This window comes from Sebastes umbrosus, chromosome 10 (assembly GCF_015220745.1).
Source record: "Sebastes umbrosus isolate fSebUmb1 chromosome 10, fSebUmb1.pri, whole genome shotgun sequence".
In the NCBI taxonomy this organism is placed as follows: domain Eukaryota; kingdom Metazoa; phylum Chordata; class Actinopteri; order Perciformes; family Sebastidae; genus Sebastes; species Sebastes umbrosus.
This window is the reverse complement of record NC_051278.1, coordinates 25,070,745-25,089,631: the sequence shown is the minus strand read 5'-3', so window position 1 is coordinate 25,089,631 and position 18,887 is coordinate 25,070,745. Positions and strand designations below refer to the sequence as shown.

The following is an 18,887-nucleotide window of genomic DNA, read 5'->3' as shown; positions in this document are numbered from 1 at the left end:
TTATATAGCACTTAACCCTGCTTTATAATATAAAATATATGAAAATCTCACTTTTTAACAATAAGGGACCTTTAAGATAAGATCAATTATTCATGTTGTAAAAGTTATTATGGACATATTGAGCCCAGATATATCATAATCTAACGGGTCCTAGAAAACGGTGCAACACATGTAAATTCAATCTATTTCCACCAGCCTGCAGCATTTCCAAACGAAAAAAGACAGATATGTTTCTCAAAGTGGGTATAATAAAAAGTAAGCTGGCCCGCCGACGTCACATCCGGCCGCTGCTCGTCGTGCTTCCTGCCGTTGCCTAGGGAGGGACGGTGCTGACGGCTGGGAGGACGAGAGGAGAGACAAGAAAGCTTCTTCTGGGAAGATAAGAGAGAGAGGGAAACGGCCCGGCTTTCCACCGTCCGTCCGTCGGGAAATTAAACACCCCAATTGTTCTTGTAGCTGCTGGATTTGTCACCCTATCGGCGCTGAAAACATGTCGTACAGTCGTCAGCTTAGCGAGTGCAGGGCCATCCCGACCAGGACGGTGTTGATCAACGACACAACGCAGCTACCTCATGACTACTGTACCACTCCTGGAGGCACTTTATTCTCCACCACTCCTGGAGGTAAAGGCATAGCCCGTCTACTTGTCTTTTTAATTAAGAAAATTGAGGATGAATATGTTGTCTGCTGCACTCCCACCAACCTTTAAGTGTACATGTCACCGTGGCCTCTATAGGCTGCCTTGTCATTCTGATCAAAACAAAAACAAAGCTTAAGCCCCGCCCCCAGAGCTCTTTCTCTGCTCTCTGATTGGCTGGTTTGCAGCGCAGAGATTCTGATCAGAATCAGAATCAGAATCAGAATGGTGTTTATTGCCAGGTGTAAGAGGTATACACTAGGAATTTGCTTTGGTTTTGTTGGTGCAAGTTAAACAGTATAATAACAAAAGAATAGATAAAAACGTTAGAATAAAATAAGAACAAAAAAAAATTGAATTTCTACCAATATACAATATACAAAATAAGCTATAAACAAAATAAACATGATATAAACAGATAGTGCAAATATTGACTGTGTGCAAACATGATGATGATGATGATGAGTGCATTGTGCAGTTGTATTTCAAGATTCAAGATTCAAGATTCAAGATTCAAGCCCTTTATTGTCATTGTGTAGTACAACGAAATTAGATTGTGACAATCCTATAGGTGCTAAAAAAAAAAGATAATACAATAAATAAAAGCGATAGTGTAATATAAATATAAAAAATATCTATAAAAGATAATACAATATACAATATGTATATTGATGAGATGACAGTTTTGCCAGATTATAGTTTTGCCAGATTATTGCACAAAGTGTCCGTCAGATAATTATATAATTATTGCACAGTGATCAGCAAATGTTATTGCTGGTTTGCAGCGCAGAGATTCTGATGAATGCATTGTGCAGTTGTATTTCAAGATTCAAGATTCAAGATTCAAGATTCAAGATTCAAGCCCTTTATTTTCATTGTGTAGTACAACAAATTAGATTGTGACAATCCCATAGGTGCTAAAAAAGATAATACAATAAATAAAAGAGATAAAATAATATATCGTTTTTTTTAGCTATTAGTTATTTCATTATAACCAGCTGCTGAGGTTATGATCTCACATGACTGAATGATGGCTTGTGCATCTGCATCAGATGAAAAACACTTATAATTATAGGATACAGAAAAGTCTTTATGAATGGACAAAAAAAACAAAAGCAGACCGGTCCTGGTATTCCAAGCCAATGACACAATTGTATGCATATATAACAAGGAAATGTTCAGAGATATGTGCCTAAAACAATCTTGATCTAGTCTAGTCCAAAGTGAAGTTTAAACTTAAACCATTTAAGTTGTAGGTAAGAAAATCTGGATCCTAATCTTGTATTTGAATTATTCTTGTAAATTGCTTCCATATTACCAATCTGGAAACATTATATAAATATAAACAAATATATGTAAAAGATAATACAATATACAATATGTATATTATTGAGATGACAGTTTTGCCAGATTACAGTTTTGCCAGATTATTGCACAAAGTGTCCGTCAGATAATTATGTAATTATTGCACAGTGATCAGCAAATGTTATTGCACATATTCGTAACAGTAGATTTACAGTATTTACATTGCAAAAGTGACACAAAAGTTACCAACGTGTTATTGCACATTTACATTGCACTTGTTCAACTCAGACAGAGGAGACGTCAGAGTTCAGGAGGTTTATGACAGTTGGGAAAAAGCTGATTTAAAGAAGGGAGAGAAATGTTTTGTTTGCCACCCTATTAAACACCATCCTTTTATCCATCATTATTTTACTTCCATATTTCTATACTTATTTATATTTATTTTACTTTATTTTATCTTATTCTTTTTAATCTTGCCTTAATTTGATTTGCACCCTGACTGACAGCCAGCCACCCCCACTGTACACAGTCACATGATATTGATCTTGCCCAGTTATGTTGGCTTTTTTTTTAAAGTTTTCTTTATTTCTTTATTTTTCTTTATTTTTTTCTTTATGTTCTCTCTCCATTTTGATTTATCCATATTTCATTTTATTTTATTTTGTTGTGAGGAAAAGAAAAAAAAGAAAGGAAAAAATATATACATGTATAAAAAAAACAAGAAAAAAAAAAAAAACTCCTCAACTGGCCGGGCATGGGTCATGCTGCCTCAAAACCAACTGGGCTTCTCGGGCTTCTCCTCCATCTCCTCTCTCCTCCTTCCAATGACCACCCATGGCAAACAAGAATGTGATAACACACACAGTGTAAAGCAAATACTTTACATCAGAGCTATGTATAGCTAGATTGCATATATGATTCATTTCAGTGTATAGAAGGCCCTTTCAGATAAGGAAGTACAATATCGAGGGACATAACCAGAGAACAATATTATTTGACACAAGAGTTAAACTGTCTTTGGTCACAGTAGACATTTTGGCCTGTCAAACACAGGTGTTGCTTTTAAACTGAATTGCTGCATTGCATTGTAATAATTGTTGGAACTGAGCCATCGCCATCGTTATTAGTTCTACCTGTTTTTCTGCCACGACAAGTCAAAGTGCATCTGATTAATGAGGGAACGATAAATAAACCAGAGTGCTGTGATGCCAGCAAGGCTATCAAGATCAAGGTTAACCAGATTTATTCAGAAAGCAAATCACATGTACAGTACAAGATAGACAGATTTTTGACTGAAAAGAAAGTCTCATAAAAGCAAACTTGTCAGTCAAATCCAAACCGTGAAGAAGTCTGTCTCTCTCTGGCTCTGCTTCAGAACAGACTAAAGCTGGCAGGGGTAAACATGTTTTACTAAAGACTACTTGTTGTAAGAAAGGTAGAAGCTTTTAGACAAGGAGGCTTTAATCTGGGCCCTCTGGATGAAGGCCAGCCTCTTGACACGCAGCACATTTGATAGCACCCGCATTAGATATTCCCCCGGATAGAGCATGAGGAATTGAAACTTGATACGTGTCCTGTTGCAGGAACCCGGATCATCTATGACCGTAAGTTCCTACTGGACAGGCGTAATTCTCCCATCGCCCAGACTCCCCCAGCTCACCTGCCTGTCATCCCCGGAGTGACCAGCCAAAATGTCCTGAGAGAGAACAAGAAGAACGAAGCCAACAACATCATCAACAACCACGATGGCAACAAGCCCACAACCGGTAAGAGTTACAATATGGATTTAGTGAATCAACTTATGGAATAGGGAGTGTTTTGTTGATAAAGTGACCAGTCCCTCTCTTCTCAAACATGTGACAAACACACCCTCTGTTGTTGTACTCTAATCAATCCACTTAAAGATGCAATGTGTAAGATCTGACCAGGATTTTGAAACATTCAAAAATGAACTAACATTACAGTTTCAACAGAATGTGAAGAGGTTACAGTGTTGACATTATGTCAAAGACGTCTATGTATAGTGTTTTGTTCTACAATAAAAAATATGTCAGTAAATATCCCACTCAGGATTTTTGAAGCTTTAATGTGTCTTAAAATAGGCGGTTGCTAACAAGTGGCTAAATGAGACTACAAAACGTCATCACGCCGACTCGTCCTCCTTTACAGTGTTTACTCGCGCTCATGCGTCCGTGGTGTAGTTCCTTTGTAGCCTAACGTTAGCTTTTTACTTCTGGCGATTGCATTCACACTTCAAAAAAAAAATCCTAAAAGTGGAGTTCATTTGTGGAGATTATCTTGCTGAACAAAGCGTGTAAGTATCATGAACATCTTTTTGCCACAGAGCTTATTTTCTGCAAATATCCAAAACCCAAAGGAAAAATCCCATTGGCTTTTTGTTGAGGGAACCAGTGTGATGCTAACTTCCTGGTTGGCCTACAAAAATACGTCATCACTGCAACACTTTTTCACGTTGAAGGTACAGGGTCTGTGTACGTTTAGATATTTCATTTGTTGTATTTAGTCCAAAGTGGCAGAAACAACAAAACGACTCGTATTTTCGTTTCGTCCTCCACGGCGCCAGGGGACTACTTCGCAAGTTTCTGTTGCTGCTGTTAAACAAGTTAGACGCAGCGGCACCCGCCCGCTGTGACTCCTGGCGCTGGGGTTTGTGCAAAGTAGTTTCCTAGCCGTGGGATGGATAAAACGAAAATACAAGTCGTTTTCTCATTTCTGCCACGTTGGATAAACAAACGATCAAAGCGAACACAACCCCGGTTAGTGGCACAGTAAACACAAAGACAGCTAAAGTTAACTATAGGCCGACGCCACACGCAAGATTATAAGACAGCAGTGTTATTGTTACCAGCTCTCAGAGTTTCAGCAGTTTGGTTGAATTTTGCGTATTCTTGCCCTGCTGTTAGTTAGCAACTGACTTTAAACATATTGCTGTAAATTTAAATTGTATGGATCCAGTAGTACAGGTGAAATGCTGCCCTCTAAGTCTTTGGAGCAGGTGGCCAGGTACTACACATTGCACCTTTAACTGACCACTAAGAAATAAGGTATTTTTTTGGATAAAGAGTGCCGCTCTTTTCTGCTGCACATTTCCCACCTCGTGGTTGTGCAGATTTCTCAGACAGCAGAATGTTTTATTTTGTAGAAATAACATTGTAGTTGGTCATTGGTTAAATACACTGCAGCTTCCTGGGGTTTCATTGCATTCTTCCTGTCCTTGATCTTATTTTCTTCAACCTCTTTTTATTTAAAAACCCATTATGTTTAATTTCTGACTTTGTGTTTGAGGTTGCCTTTGGTCAGTTTTGTTTGACAAGTGTTGAAAGGCTGTTATGGATATGCTGGACCTCTGGAGAAAACATGCTGTTGTTTCAAGCTGCAGCAGAGCTGCCTGGGCTTTGGGAGTTTGTGTAGTCCACACATAGTTAGCAGTGGACAGCGTGGTCTAAACACCACCACCATAATAAAACAACCCAGATGGTTCCAGACATGTCTCAACACCTTGTTGTCTCTGTTTTTGTTTTCTATAGGTGATGATGCCCAGTTTGAAATGGACATCTAACAGACTGGAACCACACCAGCAAAAGCAAATGACCTGGCATCAGCCGTGCCAGTGGCTTGGCTTGTAGAAACCAATGTTGTGAGCCCTCATGGCAGCCATCTTCTTTAGCTCTCTGTCTCGCTGCTGGATGTAATGTGTGTAAAACCATAGGGATTCAGTGTACCATACATACAGTACATACAGGTACAGCGTGGCCAACTCTGGAAATTATGTTTATTTGGATAGATTTCCATAGTTACCAGTCGCTGTATAAAACCACACCACGAGGGTGCGGACCTGAATATTATGTACCCAGACACATTGTCCAATTAGCAGATTGCCGTGCTCATCTTCCAGCTTTTCTGTGAGTCAGGATGTTTAGCAGAGCACACAGAAAAACTGACAATATTCCAAGTTAATTGGGGGAGGAAGTGGTATTTTTAGTACTGGCCTTAGAATCTGTCAAAAGCTTTGATATTCATCACAGTCTTTGGTTTTTAAAACCCCTGTAAGCATGTTATTTAAGGGATTTTTGGAACTACTTGAAAAGCTCCACAATCTATTATCGGTTGTTTGGTCCGTTTAGTTTCCTGTGATGGTATGCAAAGGAATGCTATGTTGTTTTTATTTTGCAATTAGGGGAAGATTTCATTCCAAGACTTAAGTTTCCATTACCAACACAAGCCTGTGTGAGTTTCCAATTTTCAGGGGAAAACTTGTTTTGTTTTTTTAAAACTGAATTTTAGGCCATGATTTCTTTGCTTTGTAACCATCAAGTGATTGTACTTCCCACGATCATGTAAAGCTAATTATAAACCCATCAATTGAAAACGAGCTTTTCGTTTTTTTTAGAATTTAATTTCAGTACAGTATAACAATATCAAGCTGCTCGATTCATCACTATCGTGACCTTGCTGTAAGTTTTATTTACACATTTCTCTCATGCCGAGAAAAGTCATTACATTTTTCTCCAGATTTGATGAAAACTGGTTTGTTTTGTTGGCAAGAGCTTTGCCTTTAGAATTTAAATTAGATTTTTTTAAGAAAGGAGGTAATGTTCTGCAACATCTGTTATGTGTTTTTCAATATCCAGTCCAGATAAACATTTGGATTAATGTGAAAATGGTTAATATCCCAATGGTCATTTTTGGGTGAAATACATGATTTTTTGAAAAACTTGACATAATCCAGATGTTTTATATGCATTTTATTTTTTAATACAGGTTCTTAGTATTGAGGGTTTGGGTATAAGCACTGTCAAGCCTTTTGGATTTGTTACAAGTGTCAAGGAACCAGGAGACATTGTTTGCAACAGGCTTGATAGATGCTGTCCCTTAATCTACAAATCTGTCCCCAGTGTCCTTAATCCATCATACATTACCTTATTCTTTTCACGTGTCATGTCTGTCCATGCCTTACTTTACATCAAATGCAGTAATTAAAACTAGGTTCCTAGTCATCAATTTGTACTTTCCAACAGATGTTTATTTTTTCACTGTAACATTGAACAGGTAACATTGAACAGGTAACATTGAACTTGGCAACTGAGCAAATTTGAATTTCTTTAGTTTATTTTCTTCCTCAAGCAGCTGTGAAGTTTGAAAGTGTGATGGCACACATTTAATTTTGGGATCCTGAAGTTGAGATGGCGTTGTGGTTAAAAGAATGCCACATGCTCATTTAGTCCCAATAATTAGTTTGTTTTTTACATCACAATCATAGTCCTGTCTGCTAATTGTAGCTCTTAACTTGGCAAATAAGAAGTTCCCATTATTTTATTCAAAGTTCCTTCACACCACAAGTTAGTTTCTCTGTATGACTGGAACCAATGAATGGCTGAAATGATGTATATCAAAGATTTTCTGTTTTTCTTTTTGGCTTTGTCATTCTGGCCATGTTTGGGTGACGAACACATCGAGGGGTTTGCTTGAACCCGATTTGCATTGCACATTTTCGGCGGTAAAACTTTCTATTGCAGATTTATTTCAAATCAGTTTGGTTTGACAATGAGGGCTTAACATTGTGTGTTGAAAGAGATTTGAAACAAACATACTGTAACTTTCTGTTCTGATTTTAAACAACTTTATTTTAAATGAAATTCCAATGCCAGTGGACACTGTTGCTGCAAGATCAATAAAGTTCCGTAACAAAGAAAATGAGATGTTGTGTTTTTTTAATTCTCTGTTCTGTGTGGGGTTTTAGCTCTTTTGAATGTGACAAAAACAGGGATGGAATCATTTAACATGACGTACTGAGGGCCATTATTCTTACTGTGTTTCAGTAAGGAGCAGGAATCTCTTCTGTTTGGTTTTTACCACAATGTTTCTCGGTATGTTGTCTCAGTAACGCTGATTCATGCTGGCCAAGACAGCGGAGCCCTCTTTCCACATCTGAAATATCACATCACAAGTACTCATTAACAAACTAAAAATAAAATCTCTGCAAACATTTTTGTGTCATTGCACCCATTCCTCTCCTGTTCATGGGACTCTATTTAGACAACTAGCTGTATGTGGAGTAGTGAACTACAGGTAATAAAACTAGTAGTTTAACTACGTTTTGCAGTAGCTTGCTGGTTCAACTGCATCCATATTTGCTTAATGATTCAAGTAGTTAAATTACTTTTTTGCCCTATTTTGTGCAGTTAACTACTGAAACTACAAACATTTTTAGGCCTAAAAGGAAAGGAATGATTTTTTATTTTATCATTTTTTCTCTACTGTTGAACCCCCTTTGACCAGCCCTGACCCTTTTTCTAATTTCTTTTAGACCAATGCTCAAGTGGGGCCAACGGTAAGGTGCGAGCATTTTTATTATAATTATTATTATTGGAGTTTTGAGTTTTTATTGACCTGTGAACAAGTGGGCACTTTTTGAAATATTTTAAAACATTTGGCATTTTTTTGCTGGCATGTGATTCTTTTGTATTATATGTAATTTCATATCACAGATAGTTTGAAATACTTTTTCTAAGTAGCTTTAATTAGCCAAACTAGATTTCTCCATAGCTTTGATGTAGTTCAACTTCTTCCTATAGACCCATGTCTATAATCTTACAGGCTAATGCATGTGTATTAGTAAATGCTTTCTAAGAAAGGCAACGTGCAAAGTATTTTAATTACCTATTATTTTCTAAGTAGCTTTAGTTAGCCAAACTAGATTGGAAATGGTGTTGGGCATTGTGTTGGCTATACATGACCTCATGCATACATGATATGTCTCCTACAGTAAAATAACACTCTTCATATTGTTCTTAACAACCTTTTCTTTTTAATCCTGGATTCCCAGCTGGGCAAAATAGGCAACTGCCACGATGCCCCAGACCCCCAGACGAGGGGTCTCAAAACGTCCCAGGATCACTGCATGGCAACTGGTCTTGCTAATTTGATTAATTGCAGATTTTAAGGGAATCTACACCACTGAAGTACAAAATCAACTGTCTTGTAGAGGGGCCCCGTGCCAACAAATGGTGCATATATACAAAAAAATGTGTTTAATCAAATTAACACAAACTAACTGACGTGGAAAACCTAGGGGCCAGGTAGTGTTATGTGTTAATTAGTCTGCTGGATGTAGACTGTGGGTATAAGCCTGCCATTTGCCACCTATTTCAACCAGCATTCTCCTCCCAAGTAGAAGTACAAACAAGCCAGAGCGTTTTATTCCCCCTACACCAGAATGATAATAGACCTTGCTTTAGTGCTGACACAGCGCTGTGGAGTTAGGTATGCAAGACTAATCGAGCGTGGCACTACCAGTTGGTTTCTGGGTGTCCGGGCAAATCAAAAAGCTGCCATGCATAGTCTGCTGTGTATAATGTGCTGTACTTCATGGGAACATAAAGGCGACAGGATACATACACAGAGTACAGAGGATAGGTGAGGGGTCAGTGGGGGTCCAACATCACATTTTGACCCTAGGCCCCTACATCAGGTGTATCTGGACATGTATACGTCCAAAGCACAACTATTTTGTACATTTTCATAACTGCAATGCTTCTTATTATATTTAGTTACCTTAATAATGAAAACTGTGGTTATTGACTGCTTGATGCCTCGTCCAATGAACTGAATGGCACTAATGTTGCATGACTGACGTCTACTGGACTTAAGTGGAACTGCAGGTGGTGTTTTCCTAAATGTCACTTTACCCACAGTACTTTTACAATTTTACAATTTACACAACTAAGCGGCCCAGCCTTTGTTTTTGTTTTTTTGCTCAAAGTCTTTTTATTGGTATTCTGTACAAAATCCAATAAATCACAGAAATAATTGTATAAACAAATTATACTCCCCCCACCCCAATAACAATATTACTGCACCATTAAATAAGCAGAATTAATTTCATAAACAATTACATTTATACATATAAATGAATTAAATCTGATAGCAACATAAATGAAACATACAAAACAAAAATAAAAATTAGAAAAAAATAGAAAAAATAGTTTAAAAAAAAGGAAAGGACCAAAATAAATCAATAAAAAATTAAAATACAAATAAATTAAAATAAGTAAATTAAAAATAATAATAATAAATAAATAAATAAAACTAAGAATAAATTGTGGATTATATGTAATATGGGGTCAGCAGTTTAAAACTTCAATGTCAGTGGTATCCATTTTTTCTATATATATTAAAAAAGGTCTCCATATAGCATTACATTTCTGAGCACACCCTCTTGTAGTATAGCAAATCTTCTCCAGTACCAAATGATGTATGAGATCTTTGAACCACATCCTAAAGGTTGGAGGATACTTCTCCTTCCATTTAAGAGATGCAAAAGCTATCATATTCTTTGCCTTTGTTTTTACTTCCAAGTTTGTGCATTTCATTTATCTGTCAGCATGAACGCTGAAATAAAAAAAATATTGTTTTGGTGGCAGAAAAAAACTAAAATATTATATAACCCATTTCTTTGTAACGCATTTCAAATACTATATCATGTACTAGCTCTATATAACGTGTACTGAAACAAAAATAAAAACAATTCTTACAAGTTCTTGCATTTTGATTACGTTTTTCCATCAGGCAAACACAAGGACGTGCCCACTCATTTCTGTGCAGGCATTTACCCCGACGCCTGCTGGTCCTTCCTCCTTTTCAACGTCCCTGTTCAAGGCCTGCGTCAAGATGGTGAGTCCTGAGGAGAAATATAAACTATAATCCGTTCAACATCGACGCCATCCGTCCATCGACACACAGTTTAATGCCCGTAAAGTGATCATTAAAGTGTGCGATGTGTTAAAATGTTGATATTAATGTGGTCTGAAGCTTATCTGAGAGGAAATTCAGAGGCAGCATCACAATGCTATCTGACACTACACTCTGTATTTACCTGCTTTAAGGGTCGCTTGTAGAGCTCCTACTCTGTGTTTTAACTAGTTTATATCCACTATATACTCTTATTAATGTTCACAGTAACTCAAAGTCACACTGCAGTGTTTAGACGTGTGTTAGTAGTCAATAAAGGAGTCCTAGTAGCTTCCAGTGGCTAGTGTTAGCATACACTACACTGCTCTCCATGGCCAGGCCCTCATGTGTTGTGAACTGGATTATTAAACTACTGTAGTACTACTCAGCTTTAACAACTGGCTCATGGTTGTTCAAACACATGCTGCATTGAGGAAGTGGAGGCATCTTGATAAGCAAGCTATCTTAGCCACTAAGTTAACTGAGAAGCTAGTAGATACTGTAGTGACAACATGTAGAATAGAATAGAAAGCTTTATTGTCATTGTATTAAATACAACGAGATTCACAGTTGCCACTTCTGGTCAGTGCTTTAAAACAAATACTTGACAAGACTAAACGAGGCAGATAAAACATATAACAGGTAAAACACACACACAGTTATAAAGCAAATAAAACAGGTAAAGTAGATGTAATAAATAAATATAAACAGAAGTGTTACGCTAGAAGTATAAAATATAAAAATAGATGTAATGTAAACAGGTAATTGCACTTGTAAAATAGGTAGCGTAGATGTAATAAATAAAATGTAAATAAAGGTAGTTGCACTTGAGGTGTATATTGCATCAAGGATATATTGCACAGACTAGTAATACCTGGTACGGTAAGCTGCAACAAATTGCTGCAGCCTCTGTAGTTAAAGGCTGGAAATGAAGTAGTTGTTGAAATATTATGCGGTAATGATCACCTTCTACTTTCTCCCACCTTCAGAATGACACAGTAACAGTCAGGACCCGCAAGTTCATGACGAACCGGCTGCTTCAGAGGAAGCAAATGGTAAGTTGTTTTGAGCTCCTCTGCATTTTTCCTTGCGTTGATGCCAACATGAGCGGAGTTGTCGGTCATGTATTAACACTGCCTGTCCTCTCTGCAGGTCGTCGATGTCCTGCATCCCGGCAAGGCCACAGTCCCCAAGACTGAAATCAGGGAAAAGCTCGCCAAGATGTACAAGACCACCCCTGATGTCGTGTTCGTATTTGGCTTCAGGACCCAGTTCGGCGGCGGAAAGACAACAGGCTTTGCCATGGTTTACGATTCCCTAGACTACGCGAAGAAGAACGAGCCCAAACACAGATTGGCCAGAGTGAGTTTGAAACCATTGTATCTACTTGAATGCTTTGATACTTTTATTCATAGACAATGGTGGTTTTGTTAGCATTAGGCATCCGTTTTTCACCCTTCTTGCGTAGTCTGCAGCAGTAAGCAGCTGCAATGTCTTGTGTATTGTAGTGGACCTCAAAGGCAGTTCTTAACCCTTTGGGAAACTATTTTTACTGGAAGGCCTTTGCTTATATTGCAGAGGCTCTTAACTCCCTTCAGAGTTGTCAGCCACTGAATATACCCCATTTTGCATGTACATCATGTTAAGCAGTTTGCAGACATTAGCCGAGCAGCACCTGACAGCTAAAAAGGTTGGAATACATGCGATTGAAAGGTGTGAAGGTATGACAAGTTATACCATGAAATGCAAGTTGATAGTCCATAATTTACACCATAGAGACGGAGCGCAATTAAGTTCCGTCCACACCACGGGGGAAAACATTTCATCGATCTCCATTGACTTTGCATTGCGTGAAGGTTGCATCTGTCTGCTAGCAAACAGGAAAAATGCCTAAAAGCTGCTGTGCGGTGGCATGCACTACCAACAGGGTAAAGAATCAGGAACAAATTTTTTACGCGATGCCGTAACGAAAAACCGAGCCTTTAAGACGACAAAAGTGAGGCATCACCAGCTAACTTTTTTTCCAAATGTCAGTTTTAGGCTAACTATATTTCCATAAGTTAAGCTAAAGCATTTTGACAGTATTCAACTTGTGTTATAGCGGAATGTGAATAAATCGGAAAGCTATGCAGTATTATGTTTAAAAGTGCCTTAGCTAACTGTAGTAGCTTGATAACAGCTAACTTCATCATCTTAATCCTCATCCATCATCATTGTAGTTAGGCCCAATGTAGCCCCCCTACTGGTTTTAAAGCACATCATTCAGTTTTTGTCATACAACCTTTTCAAGTCTAGCAACTTTTATTAATCCATATTGTGATGCTGTACAGATGGATTGTGTCTGATAGGCCACCAATATAATGTTATGGGTTGGCAATATTGACAAAATTGCTCAGTGTGAAAGCATTACCAACTCAGTAGGTCATGATTGCTAAAGTATTGAGTATAACATGGTAAAATTAAACACTTATTCATTTGTGTTCCTCAGCATGGTCTCTATGAGAAAAAGAAGACCTCAAGAAAACAGCGCAAGGAACGCAAGAACAGGATGAAGAAAGTACGAGGCATCAAGAAGGCCAGTGTGGGCGCTGCTGGCAAAAAGGTATTGTGACTCGTTTTACGTGTAGTCGTCTACTGAGTGTTCACAAAATGAATTCACAGTATCCTGTGATAGTATGTCATAGGGAAGTAGAATTTATTTGTCTTTCCTTATTTTAGCAAAGACAACAGTAAAGCAAAGGAAGCCATAATTTAATTCAGTGCACTTGGTTCTTTCTTGATTTTCATGCAACTATTCTTTTCCTACCCTGCTAATCTTTTTTTTCTCTCACAACTTTTTACTGTTCTCATTTCCTTTTGTCATCTTTTTGCAATCATATCAAATTTCTTGGGGAACTGTAGAAGGTAAATGTCGTTGATGAGTAGACTAACTGCAGTGATCAGATAATCCAGGAGCGATAGATACTAGCTTAACTCCTACCTTTACACCCTCACCTACCCTTCTGATAGACAGAAGCCTTAATGCTTTCCCTTCTGGATGTACGTGATGCATCCAGTATGAAAGGATTGGACCCACTGGTGAATACTTACCTGGCAATTCCTTCTCGTAATGCTAATAATTACTAGCTTGACCTGAAAACTAGTAGTGTTGTAGACCCTGTTTTGGAAACCTAATTCCAAATAAAGGAAAGCACTTAAAAATCCAGTACTAATCTGTGAACACTGCAGGTGTAGTTTTTGTTACAATGAAACCCTGCATACTCCTGTACCTTTTATAGCACCAATCGTTCCCCTAAAGTCACCTAGAATAGACTGTCGATATCATACAGCTGCACCAGTAATAGCTACAGCACAACTGGCTTGTAAAATATTGATACTGTCCAGCCACATCTACCATGGTTTTCATTGGCTCACTTGTGATACATGACCTGTGGAGTACAAATCCATTCAGAGATCTTTTTCTATTCCATGTTTCAATTTTAACATTATTTTTGTTCCATCTTTTGTTCTCGTTTTTTTGCTTCCCATGGATTTCTTTTGCAGAAATGAGGTGTCAGTGTGCAGGTATAGAAGCAGAACAATCATGGTGTGCCATTGTGTTGCACATCAAAAGCTGATAGACCTGACTGTGCCATGCATGTCTCACCTTACTTTCCCCTGCAGTTTTTCCTTTAGTGTTTCCCCCCCACTTTCCCGCGTTGTTTCAAACTCCCTGCTAATAGGTTTTCCCTCCACCCCAATCCTTTGTACCACTGTGTCTGCTATAATGGGCTTATCCATTAGGCTTTGCCCTCTCTGCCTTACATTTAAACAGACACAAGTGCTTTGATAATACTTCAGACCTCTAGTTAATAGAAGCAGAACTTGAGTGTAGCATGTGGATCTTAGTTATTTTAATGTGTTGAGTGCAGTTGAACTAAAAGTGTGAATTTCTCACTGAAATGTGTTTTCTGAAAACATCTTACTCATAATAATTGGTGATGCTATGATGTTTGGGGTTAAAACTGTTTCTCACCTAAAATACTGTTTAACATTTGTTAACTTTATATTACTCACATTATCAAGGAAGTTTATTTTTTATTGTAGTAGAATATAATTTTGCCCCTGTATTAATTTTGCTGTTGTCTCCCTACAGTGAGCCCGGACAGCCAGGGAGAGTCTCCGTGCTCAAGATGTTCTTGTATATTGTCATCAAATAAACTTTTGAAAAAATGGAAAAAAACAACTTTGGTCCTTGGGTTATTCATTTGAACAACTATTTATTTTCTGATGCCTATATTTTGGAATTCAGCACCAATCTTTTGTCAAATGGCTGTAAACAAGTCAGTAGGTGTGAGGGTGTTGATGTAAAAGTCTGACTTCCTGTTTGTGTTTACACCAGACAGGATTCACTAATCAAAATGACTTAAATTGTTTTTGTAGGCTGCTGAATTACGGCTCTACACAAGCAGCTTGCATGGCTTTGACATCGGCATATTGCACTCCTGAGGAATCCAGGATGCATTTCAGTACAAAATAGACATTTGTTTTAAGTACTTTTGGTTTTGATTCCATATTTGACTCTCATATTGCACAAATTTGAACTTTGTTGATGGTGACACCCAGTGGTTTTGCAGTGACATTACTTCAAAACAGCCAAACAACTGATGTTGTTTTCAGCCATTCATTGATGGACCATTTTAACTGGGTTTGATAATGTCAAATGTAATTACTTACTAGGATTATAAAGGGCTTGTAATTTATATTTTATTTTTACAAAGTCTTCTCAAAACGTGCTGACCACTTTTGGGCACATTCTCTCTATTTTGTGCTTCATCATTTTTTCTTTACTTATTAGTAGCTTTTTTTCCCCCGTCATGGACCAGTAACATTTAATCTAAATGTATTAGTGTTACAGTGATGGTTTTAGATTTGTTTAAAGGTTTAGCTGTAGTAACCCAAATCGCCACATGAGGACTCCCTTCACTGAAGAAAAGCTAGTTAGCTCCACTGAAGCCACTACTAGAAGTATTAGCTGTTGGATAAAGTATTATTCATCAGTAGTTCATCCTGGAGGCAAAACCCCTGATGGCTAAATCACACTAATGCACAGATAAGCCAGTCAGTGTGTGGACTTTTGCCTTTTTCTGTTTATAAACACCATTTGGAACAGAATAGATATCCCTCTTTGCAGCGTGACCTTTTCAGATAATTTGCATAGAAATACCCTGAGAGAGTGTGTAAATGAAGTGATTAAAATGCCGGCGAATGGTCTGTCCTCAGGGTAACCCCCCCCCCCCACCACCACCACCAGCACCTCACGCCTGCCTCCCAATGTCGCCCATTCTTTTATGGATATGAGCATTTCCTCATGTTGGGGCTGCAGGAAGTGCTACCAGGTCTGCCTTTAAGGGAATTTGTCTTTTTGGTTTCAGACTGGGAGAAACGTTTACTTCCTACAAGAAGCCGAAGAAAAAAGCGAAAATATTAATAGAAGACAAAGTACTCATTTTTATAACAAATGAATAATGGCGTGCAACAAGAAAAATACAATCTGCAATATGCTGAAGTGCTAAAAATTATAACTTGTGACCTTCACTTTCTTGCAGGAGCATTATTATTATTTGGGACTGCACTTAAGCTCCATGTAATAACATATAGAATTGTCTTCATTCCTGCAATTTGACATATTTTCATGCCTTGAATGTAGGCCAGACACTTCTCCACCAGAGTCCTCGGTGCCTCCACCACCAGGAAAAAAGTGAAAACCAGTAGCTTGGAGGCACTTCCATTGACACATTTTGAGTTGTGGGCCCTTCTTTCCCAGTAGAAGGGCCTATATATACCCAGCATCCCCTGTGGGCTTTTCTTCAATCGATGCCAGCCGGCTAAGATTAAACACTGACAGTTTATCAAGATAATTTGGACTCCACAAACACAACAGAAACGGGAGTCACTGTATCAAGACCCCATTGATAAAGTAGACAGTGAAAAGGTGAATATATTAAAGGAAAATCCATTTTCCTCTAGAGAGCACAAGGCACATCTAACATGTTTGGCGTCCAAATAATTATACTTTTTTTGTTTCCTCAACAGAATCTTAAACCCACTATGACCCAGATAATAGCAGGCAGATTCATTTATCTCAGCTGAAGTGTGTTGGTGCCACTGTGGAGGATGAGAGTGGGTGGGTTGCATATGCGGAGGAGAAAAACGGGTGCAGGGGACAGACGAGAAAAAAAGACAGAGGGGGTCTCATCGCGGCTCTGCGGCGCTCTACTGGTGTGTGGTTGTGGGAGGTTTGACATAAGTGGAGCTTTCAACCCAGGGTATGGTAACAGATGGTGTTGGGAAATTAAGCTCCTCTCTCCACAGCCCTGTCGGTCCGTCCCAGGAGCCTCTGCCTCTCTGTCTTTGTCTCTCTCTCTCTCTCTTTTCCTTTTCTTCTGTCCCTGCAGTGTCTCACTCATTCTTCTTGCTCCTGTTTCTTATCATCTGCCCCCTCCTTTGTTTCAGTTGTGTGAAAATCAGCTCTCTCTCCGCACTCCTCCTGTGTTTTTGTTGTAACAGGAAAGGAGGATGGCATCAGTAGGATAGGTAAAAGATAAAAAAAAAAAGGATAAAAGAGGAGATGGGTTAGTGATGTGATGGGCGATAAGCTGAAGGGTTGAGGATGGACATGAGAGATAATTGGTCAGACGGTGATGTATGGCGTTGAGGTGCAGAGCAAATGTGATGCAGTCTCAGCATCAGGAGGCTGTCTCGAGGGCCTCCAGAGAACCCCACCATACCAAATAAAAGCAGATATTCACCTCTGATTTCCTTTAGGTACAGGAAGATAGTCTTGTAATGAGAATATTCCTCTGCCTGCTTATACAACAAAAGTGTTTTTTTTTTGCAGTCAGGTTTATGATAGATGGCGAGCAACACATGTTTACGCCCTCGCAACAGGTGCAGTTTTAATGGCCTGTCTCTCTCCATGCAGAGAGCTGAGTTGTGGCATTATACGGAGAAAATGGACAGAATTCCTGATGATTCACTGCGTGTGTGTTTTCTGCCAGCACGTACAGTACATGCAGATATCAATGGCTGCAATAGACGTCAAAGACAATGGTCTTGCTGTTTTCCTTGCCATAATATTGTGTATGCTGTTCATTAATGTGGTTCTAAACTGGATATAATAGCGATTTGATGTTCTACCACATGTATGTTTATAATTACCGAGCTGGCCAGTGTTTGTTTTGCAGCCATCAGCTCCAAACTGCATGTTGTCAGTGGCGCCGTGAACATTTTTGTAAAGGGGCAACTTTGTGCTGTAAAGTGCGGCCGGGCATTCGAGGATGCTATGCATCTTAATGAGGTATGTCTCTCTTGTTGGCCTCAGCAGGGGAATCATCACAGCTCATTTTGCAGTCCTGCAGTGTCCTATCAGCTTTGGCAGCCTGCGCTAAGTTCACTCCATCTGCCAGTTGCTAGGTGCTGATATATAAAATGATCTGCGCCTTGGTAGCCCCTGAGCACCAGGGAAGTGATTTGCTTTTGAGGACAAACTGTGTTTCGTGAATCCTAATTATCCTCTTTGCATCACCAGCCTGACATGTTTTTTGTCATTTATCCCTCTCTGGAAGAGACTGCAGCAAAAACTACATCTGCCCAGAGCTCCCATGGATATATACTATATAGTCGCTGAAATGCAACAATGGTATTTTCCATCAATCCGTTTTCACAGGTTCAGGGAGGGGTGAAAAGAATGATACCTGCTGTCTAATTCTTGCACTCTACCTGGTGTGCACATGTGAAAAATCACTTCTCGGTTTCAATCATGTGAGGCGTAGTATTGAAACCACTCTGCGGCCTTTTTACAGACTGTGAAACATGCTGTCTGAGGCTCTGAGGACATCAGACTGGTGTAAAAGCGTGTCAGCCCACCTGCCTCCACATCACCTATCTATGTCCGCAGGAATTCTGTTAAATTTTTTTTGGTTGGCATGGAAGGATGGGCTGTAGAGCAGGAAGAAAAGGGGAGAGTAATGTGGATGGGTTGTAGAAGAGGAGAGAGAAAAAGGGGGTTTGGCTGAAGGGGAGGTAAAGGAGAGAGGGAGAATCGGGAGGGTGCGGTAATGAGAAAGGGCAGCAGATGTGAGTGACAGTATGATGGAATGCTCTGTGTGATAGCCATGCTGTACTCTCCAGACTGGGAGGTGTGTGTGCGTGT

At 38.9% G+C, this 18,887-nt stretch overlaps 2 protein-coding genes across 3 annotated transcripts; both read left to right on the top strand.

The window, feature by feature from the left end:
• The first annotated feature begins 294 nt into the window (after positions 1-294).
• eif4ebp2 (eukaryotic translation initiation factor 4E binding protein 2) lies at positions 295-7,657 on the top strand. Its single transcript, XM_037782611.1, has 3 exons — positions 295-623; positions 3,526-3,708; positions 5,491-7,657. The coding sequence occupies exons 1-3, from the start codon at positions 491-493 to the stop codon at positions 5,520-5,522; spliced, it is 348 nt and encodes a 115-aa protein (XP_037638539.1). The 5' UTR covers positions 295-490; the 3' UTR covers positions 5,523-7,657.
• Positions 7,658-10,204: 2,547 nt separating this feature from the next.
• rps24 (ribosomal protein S24) lies at positions 10,205-14,908 on the top strand. 2 transcript variants are annotated; one of them, XM_037783184.1, is made up of 7 exons: positions 10,205-10,246; positions 10,532-10,636; positions 11,683-11,748; positions 11,846-12,055; positions 13,182-13,295; positions 14,237-14,257; positions 14,829-14,908. In XM_037783184.1, exons 1-6 carry the CDS (start codon positions 10,220-10,222, stop codon positions 14,240-14,242), a joined length of 528 nt encoding a protein of 175 aa, XP_037639112.1. In that variant the 5' UTR covers positions 10,205-10,219; the 3' UTR covers positions 14,243-14,257; positions 14,829-14,908. The 2 variants fall into 2 exon arrangements, with proteins under 2 accessions (XP_037639112.1, XP_037639113.1); XM_037783185.1 differs by lacking the exon at positions 14,237-14,257 and having other exon boundaries at positions 14,829-14,906.
• Positions 14,909-18,887: the final 3,979 nt, after the last annotated feature.